Genomic DNA, 7,795 nt, shown 5'->3' with positions numbered 1-7,795 from the left:
CAGGGAGGGAGGGATAAAAGCCCCCCCCCAGCAGCTACCTGGATTTCGCTTGGGCTGGGCGCACCTGTTGCCTCCTGCCTGGCTTGTGTCCTGCCCGCCCGGTCTGAAACAGGCAATCCCTTGTGCCGGTGCCGGTTCTGGTTCGTTCATCCCGGCGGCCTCCTCCTGCACCCGCAGTTGCCTTTGCGCTACCCCCTCCTCTGCGCCCTGGCCTAGCACGATAGGAGCCCCTTCTTCTCCCTTGCGCTGCCCCCGAGGATCGCCAGCCAAGCCCGGGCGCAGCGTTCTGTGCCGCCCGCGGCTCTGCGCGCTCCTTGCGCCAGCGAAGTTTAGGAGCTGCCGGAGCATTGGCGCACTTGCCAAAGCAATTTGCCTTGCCTTGTCTTCTTTTTTCTGACCAAAGACCCCCCCCCCTCGCCCGGGCTCGAGGGGGGTTAAAAAGATACCAGGGGGGAGGCTTGCCAATCACCGCTGAAATAATTAAACCAATTAAGTCAATACAAACAGAAACGAGGTGGAAGAGAGAGCGGACCGGGGGGAGGGGAGGCTACCCCGATGCCCCCCGGGGATGGAAGGGACAGGACAAGGAATCAGTCACTGGGCGCGGGCGGGGGGGCGATCTGGAATATTTTTTGTCTCGGGGGAAGAGGATAAGAGGTGCGGCCCCACCGCTGGCTCCTTAAGGGACAGAATTCGTTTCGTTTTAGGCTGATGTGCGCTGGACTCCAGTGGCACCAGCACGGTTTCCCCAGAGTGTAAGCTTTCGAGAGTCACAGCTCCCTCGGTCAGATACCAGTCGGGCTGCAGACCGCAGAGCCCTTAAAATACCTCCGCCAGAAGGGGGTGTTGCAAAGAACGCCCCCCCCCCCGGGTTCTCTTTCCACGCCCTCCTCCCCATCGGCAGGGGAAGTCCCTTGCCCTTTCTGACAGGGCCATCGAGGCCCCTTCGCTCGGGGCCCGAGCCGAGGAGAGACCCGCTAAAGCCTGGCGCGCCCCCTCCGGCAACCTGCCTGGGGGAACCAGAAATCCTCCCCCCTCCAAAGCGGGAGACCAGCGAAGCCCCTTCCCAAGCTGCTCTCCGAGGAGCGCCGCAGAAGAACGGCCAGCGCGCAGCCCTCCTCGCTCGGGAGGCCTCTCCAAAGGCGGGCGGCGCGCCCCGGGAGGAAGGCCGGCTCTCTCCGTGCCCAACTTGCCCGCCTTAGCCGGCGGGCGAGGGCAGCTGGCAGCGGCGAGGGCCAGCCAAGGCCGGCCTGGCCTGCAGCCGCAGCCCCGGGGGCGGGGGCGAGGGGAGCGCATTAATTTCGCGGCGCCTCGGCGGCCAGGCTCGATTAGCGGGCGCGATTCTTCAGGCCCCCCCATCAGAATTAATCACGGGGAGTTAATTTGAAGCGCAGACAAGTTGCTGTTAATTTAGTGCGGGGCGGCTGGGCTGGAATCAGGCGCGGAGGTGCCGGCCGGGCCTCTCGGGGCTCATTAATCAGCCAGCCGCGACGGCCGGGCTTGATTACAATTTGCAAAAAAAATTCATTAGCGCCGGGGCGATTGACAATTTTTCTCCCTGCCTGCGATGTGACTCATTAGGCAGCCAAATGAAAGCCGCGCCGCGCTGATGACAGCCATCAGCCTCCCCCCCCCCCCCCGCGTGTTTATCTTCCCGGCTCTGCCTCGGCCGGGCCCCTCCCGGTCCCCGCCTGACCCTGCCTGGACGCGGCGCCCCCCCCCAGCCCCTTCCCATTATTGTCTGGGGCGGGGGATGAGCCCCCAAGGCGCCCTGGAGCCCCCAGGCTGGCTCTCCTCCTCTGCGCCCTGCCACTCCGCTCCTTCCTCGCCATTTTGCCGGGGAAGAGGAGGACCAGCCGCCCCTTTCCCCGGCCCGGCTCTTTCGCAAGGGCTCTTCTTCGCCAGCCCCTCCGATGGTCGGCCCGTGCGTTTGGACGGCCCCCGCAAGGCCCGCCCCAGTTGCTGCTTGGCCGCTTCCGAGACGAGACGGAGCCTTCGGGGGCGACCTCTGAGAGGAGCCCCCGCAAGGCCGAGGCTCCCCGGGGCGGCTGGCGACCCCCACTCCGCGCTCTTTGTCTCCCCCCTTCCAGGCGCTCTTCCCTCCGCTCCCCAAGTCGCCTTTGGCCGCGGAGCCGGAGAAGAAGCGCCCGGAGAGGGGTGTGGGCACGCAGTCTGGCCCCTCCGGAGTCCCAGAATTAGCGCTCACCAACCACTCAAGCCTCCCCAGGACGGGATCAGCTGCCCGGTCCTGGCCCCCAGACCGGCCCGACCCTTCCCAAGAACAGAACCGGTGCAGTGCCTGTTATCGGGCCCGTCCCCACGACACAGAAGAGCGTCCACGGGACTTTTCTAGCTCTCTCGGAGAGTCCCAAGGCAGGCGCCCGCTTGCCAGTCCTTTGGCCGGGCCCAATAAAAGGCACGGCCAGAATTCTGGTTTCGGGTTTTGATTTTCGGACTACCAACTTCAAACCCTCCACGGTCCACGGTCCCCCTTGGATTCCGCACCCCCCCACCACCTCCCCAGCTTTTGAAGGCGGATTCTTTAGCCCGCCGCTCACAGCCAGGCGTGGAAGTTTGAGGGGCAGCCAACATCTTTCGTGTAAAAGCCCCAACATGCGAATTTTTAAAAGCTTCTGCTGGCCAGAGTTTATTTTAATTTCTGTAAAGGGGTGGAGGGGAAAAGCGCTTTCGCCTGCTGCCTTTGCAGACCAGGGCTGATTCCGCACAGGTTGGATAATGCACTTCCAATCCTCTTTATAGATAATTTGGAACTGATTTTTTCCTGTGTGGAACAAAAAATCCACCTCAAAGGATTGATAAAGTGCATTGAAAGTGCATTATCCAACTTGTGCTGAATCAGCCCAGATTGAGCCACTCAGAGGCCTTTCTGCCGTGCTTCTCCAGCGGAGTCGGGCCCCACTTCCCAGTTCAGCTGCTTTCACTGCGCCTTTGACGCTACTGTTTTAATTCCCCTCCCTTGTCTGACAGCTGCCTTTTGTCGCGCTTGCCTCGGAGGGCCTTTCGGACGACCCGGGCCTGACCTCTCCCTGCTAGAACTCACTGCTGGCCTCCAAATCAGCGGGCTTGGCCAACTCTTGGTGGCCTTAAAAGTGGCCAGAGAGGCGCCGCGGGGCTGGGAGCCGCGTCCCTGCAAAAAGGCCTGTTTGTGCCGCGCTTAGCACCCGAGCCAGCAGCACGTGTGGATCTGCCCCAAATGCGCTCTCCGACCCACTTCCTCCAGCAAGGCTGCGGCTGCCTCAAGAAGAGGCCTAAGCAAAACTGAGCTGGGCTTTGGCGAACTCCGACGGGGGAAAGCGCACATACCAAGAGCTGCGCCGGCCTCTGTGCCTCGACGCCTGAACCCGGCACGCGAGTCCCTTGGCCGGGTTCCCCACAGCAGTGGCCAGGTGGAATCCGGGACCCTCCACTCCAACACACCGGTGCACACCGGCACCCCTGCCAAACGATCCTGGGCTTCGGGCTCCGCAGAGACGCCCCATCCCCTCCGGGCCAAGCCTCTTTGCTCCGCTGGTGCCCAGGGCTGGGCCCCGTTTCCTGGCCCCAGCCCAGCTACCGCCCCCCGGCGCACGCCCGGCACTGGGTCGGCTCGCTTTCGTTTTCGGCTCTTTATTCACAACATAAAACCGTGTTTCGTTTCATTTCCATAACTTAAGGAAAAAAATAAACTACATTCGAAATAAATTAATGCAACACAAGAGGGGAAGGGAAGGGTCGTGCGCTTTCGTTTGGGGAAAGGGTGGCTTGGAAGAGGCCACCGCAGAAGCCAGGCCGAAAATGTCCGAACAAAACCAACAAGAAACGAAAACAAAGAAGGCGGAAGGGGGCGTGGGGGCGCCTGAAGCCCTCGCGTGGCCCCTGCGAAGAAGGAGGAGCAGGCGCGGCAGCCCAGCGGATCGCGGCTCCTTCCCCTTCCCCTCTTTCTCCCTCCGGAGGACAAGAAAAGGCAACCCAAAGGAACAAAAGGCGCGGCTGGAGCGGAGCACGCAGCCTGGCCGGGGAGTCCTCCTGGAATGTGATTTCGTTGCGATTCGTTTGGTCCCGCCACCGTCCGAGTCCCGCCGCTTTCCACCCCAGTCTAATCAATAGGTCCAGAGTCCGGGCCAGGCTGGGGCGCTTCCTCAGGGCCGGGCCTGCTCCAGCTGCTGGTGTTGGCTGCGGATGGCGAACCTGCTGACGTGGACCGGGATGGGGACGACGATCTTGGGGTTCCGCGAAGGCTCGCCGGTCTTGGAGTTGGCGTTGCCGGCCTTGACCCGTTTCCACTTGGCGCGCCGGTTCTGGAACCAGATCTTGACCTGCACCTCGCTCAGCTTGAGGGCGTGCGCGATCTGCGAGCGCTCGGTCAGCGAGAGGTACTTCTTGCAGTGGAACTCCTTCTCCAGCTCCAGCAGCTGCTCGCTGGTGAAGGCCGTGCGCCGCCGCCGGTTCTTGCCCGTCGAGGTGGTGCCGCCGGGCCCCGCCGCCGCGCTGGGGCCGCCCTCCTCCGCGCCGCCGCCGCCCTCGCCCTCCTTGTGGGCCGCCGGCCCGGGCAGATTGTCGTCCGAGCTGTAGTCCAGGTCGCTGTCCATGGAGAAGCTCTCGTCCTTAGCGCCCTTGGCCTCCTCCTCCTCGCCGCCGCCGCCGCCTTTGGCCTCCTCCTTCCCCGCCGCTGCTCGGACGGCCCCTGCGGGAAGCAACAAGGCAGCGCACGTTACTGGCCGGGCCCAGCCGAGCCCAGCCGCCCGCGCTCCTCCGGGAAAGGCGATGGGAGCGCCGGGCGCAAAATTGGGCCCTTCGCGCAAAATTGGGGGTGGGGGGGAGCAGGCGTCAGGCTTGCGCGGCCGGGCCGGCTTTCCTCCCAGGCCTCCCGGCTGCTGCTCCCCGAAAGCCCGCAAATGCTTGGAAGGGAGAAGCAGCTCCCAGGGCTGGGAACTCGAGCGAGCCCGGGAAGGTCTCCGGCCGTCGCCACGGCGCCCAGCCCGGAAGGGAGCGCCAAGCATCGCCGCGGAGATTCGGCCGGCCTCTCCGGCTCTCGGCACAGCCGTGGCCTCGGGAGGCGCTCCTTCCCTGGACGGGCCAGGGGAAGGAGCGCGCCACGGAGCCGGGCCTGCCGGGGAATCCGGGCCGCCTAAAGGGCCGGGAGGCACCGGGAAGCTTCGGGGACTGCGTGCGCCCGGGCCCTGGTGGGCGGCCCGAGCCCTGCGAGCCGGCCGGGCCAGGCTCCCGCTCCCAGCCGCCCCGTCCCCCGGCTGGCTCCCCTGCCCGCCTCCCGCCCTCTCCTCCCGCCGGGCCCTCCCGCTGCTCGCTCTCACTCACCCAGCGAGGCCTGCACCGCCTCGGCGGCCGCGAAGGCCAGCAGCGAGCCGTCCTTGGCCAGGAACGCCTTGCCGTCCTCCGCCTCGGCCTGGGCGCCGTCGGCCTTGTCGAAGTTGCCGGGCAGCGCCGGCGGGGCGAACTTGCGGGCGGCCTCCTGGTGCTGGGCGGCGAAGGCGCCGGGCAGCGTGGCCATGAGCGTGGAGGTGAGCGCCATGCCGGAGCAGAAGCCGCCGGGCAGGCCGGGCAGGGCGTGGGGCGGCGGCGGGGCGGGCGGCAGGGCCGGCGGGGGCGGCGGGGGCGGCGGCGGGGGCAGCACCACGGGCCGGTAGGGCATGAACATGGGGTAGCCGGCGTAGACGAAGTGGCCCGGGCTGGGCGGCGGCGGGCTGCCGATGAGCGCGTCGATGCTGAAGGCGGCGCTGCTCCCCAGCGGCCGCGGCATCATCCCGGGCGGCGAGGCGGCCCTCATGGAGCCGGCGCTGGACGGGGCGGCCGCGGGCTGGCCTCAGCCGGGCCGCCGCCCGCCCGCAGGCATCGGGCCGCTCGCCCGCCTGCCGCTGCCTGCCTGCCTGCCCGCCTGGCTCCCTCGGCGCGCTCGCCCGCTCGCCTTTGAATCGCGCTCCTCTTTCCCGTTCACCTTTTGCCAGCCGCCGAGCCGGCCCCGGCCCACGTGTGCGCCGTCCCGGCTCGCCATTGGCGGAGGGCCGCGGGGGGGGCGCGCGGGAGAAGGAGCCGGCCCCGCCCCGCCCCGCCCCGCCTGCCGCTTCCTCGCCGCCCGCCCTCCCCGTCCAGCCTGCGCCGCCGGCCCTGCGCGCCCCGCCCGCCCGGCTCCCTGCGCGCCTCTCGCCAGCGCCGGCCCAGCGGCGGCCCGGAGCTCCTGGCGACGGGGAGGCGCTGGGCCAGGACGGGCGGCAGGCGCAGGTGGGTCGCCCGGGGAGGGGGCGGCCGGGGCGGCTCCGCGTCCAGGGCGCAGGCGGGCGCCGGTCTCCGCGGCCGGCCACCGCAGGCAAGCGAAGGATCCGGGGCGGGGGGGCCGCGGCGCGGGGAACGGGCAGCTCTTGCCGCGCGGAGTTAATTGGAAAATAAAGACGGGTCGATGTTTATGGAGGGATCGATCCGGCCCTCGGGAGAGCCCGGCGCGCTCCCGCGCACCTATTCCCTCCAGCCCCCCCCCCACGGGCGCGCTCCTGGCCAGCTGCCGGGCTTGTCCTTAGCCCTGCTCCGGGCGGGCCGGGTGCTCGGGGTCCGGGCGGGGCGCGATCCCGTAAAGGCGGTAGCCGGCGCCCGGCGCCTGCCTCCTTCCCAGGAAAATTCCCGGGTCCCGTCTAAGAGCGCGGCGCGGCGCGGCGCCCGGGCCTTTGACCGCCTCGGCCTTCGACCCGGTTCGGGGCCGCTGCGGCCAAGCCGGGCCGGGCCTAGCGGCAGAGCCGTGGCGCTCAGCCTGGCAGCCAACTCTGTGCGCGGCAGCGGCGGCGGGAGCCCCCGCTTGTCCCCCGGCGGAGCGAAGGGCCCTTGGCCGGCAGGTGCGCTTGGCCGCGCCTCCACTCGCCGGCCTCCTCCGGGCCGAGCTGTGCCCGCAGGCCTGGGGCCCCCTTCCCTGCCAAGCGGCTCGGCGCCAGCCCGCCAGCCAAGGGCCCGGCTCTCCGGCGACTGTTAATTAGCCCGGACTTGCAGCACCTTCGGAGGGGACGGGGCGCTCCCTCGCAGGCAGCTCTTGGCGGCGGGGCCTGGGCCGGCTGTTCTTGGAGGGGCTGGGCTGGGCGACAAACCCGTCCTCCCTTTCCAAGTTTGCCTCAACGTGTCCAGAGCGAGTTTCACAAAGGGGCGCTTGTGTTTGAAAAAAGAAAGAGAGAAAGAAATTTCCCCCCAGACCCATCAGACACACCAATTTGCAAGAAGCAAAGGCGCCGCAGCCTTCTCTCTCTCTCTCTCTCTCTCTCTCTCTCTCTGTGGCCTTTAAAATCTGTTTCATTCACTTTTTTGAAAAAAGGGGGGAAGAAGAAAACGAGAGAAAGCGATCCCGAAAGCCCCCCAAATAGACTGCATGCGGCTCGGAGCGAAGTCAGCCTGCGCGCCCGGCCTTTGAAACGGCTCCGGCAATTATGCCAAAGAGTCATTCAGCGGCGCGGCGGCATTAAAAGGGACCGAGCCTGCTCCCTTTTCACGGGCAGGGCCTCTCCTGTGTGGCTTTTCAAAGCCCTTCCAACACGATGTCTTTCTTCCGGACAAAAGGCAGGGCAGGCAGAAGGGGAGAGGAGGGGGGGGAACCCAAACTTGTAAATTGAACGTCAAGGGAACTTTAAACAATTTAGAGCCCATAAATAATGGCCGAGGGGCCTGGCCAAGAGGCAAGCCCAGGCCATTAATAGGAATTCCCAAGCAAAGATCAAGTGGTTTATTAAGGGGAATAATAAAAAAGCAAAAGAGGGCTTGATTTGCATTCTTCTAATTTGGAAGGGTGGTTTTTTTTTTTGAAAAG

The 7,795-nt window shown here is 66.5% G+C and overlaps 1 protein-coding gene across 1 annotated transcript; it reads right to left on the bottom strand.

Annotated features, from left to right (window-relative positions):
- Window positions 1–4,139: 4,139 nt before the first annotated feature.
- Window positions 4,140–5,785, bottom strand: GBX2 (gastrulation brain homeobox 2). Its single transcript, XM_054993577.1, has 2 exons — window positions 5,317–5,785; window positions 4,140–4,684 (listed from the first exon to the last, which is right to left on the bottom strand). The coding sequence occupies exons 1-2, from the start codon at window positions 5,783–5,785 to the stop codon at window positions 4,140–4,142; spliced, it is 1,014 nt and encodes a 337-aa protein (XP_054849552.1).
- Between the last annotated feature and the right edge of the window lie 2,010 nt (window positions 5,786–7,795).

Source organism: Eublepharis macularius, chromosome 1 (genome assembly GCF_028583425.1).
Source record: "Eublepharis macularius isolate TG4126 chromosome 1, MPM_Emac_v1.0, whole genome shotgun sequence".
Classification (NCBI taxonomy): domain Eukaryota; kingdom Metazoa; phylum Chordata; class Lepidosauria; order Squamata; family Eublepharidae; genus Eublepharis; species Eublepharis macularius.
The sequence above is the reverse complement of the archived record's forward strand: the minus strand, read 5'-3'. Positions and strand labels throughout refer to the sequence as shown.

What these genes read in the sequence shown, in the direction of transcription:
- GBX2 (XM_054993577.1), bottom strand. Translation starts at nt 5,785, where the DNA reads ATGAGGGCCGCCTCGCCGCCCGGGATGATGCCGCGGCCGCTGGGGAGC. An exon ending in GGCGGTGCAGGCCTCGCTGG is followed by an intron (nt 4,685 to 5,316) that starts GTGAGTGAGAGC and finishes TGCTTCCCGCAG; the next exon opens with GGGCCGTCCGAGCAGCGGCG.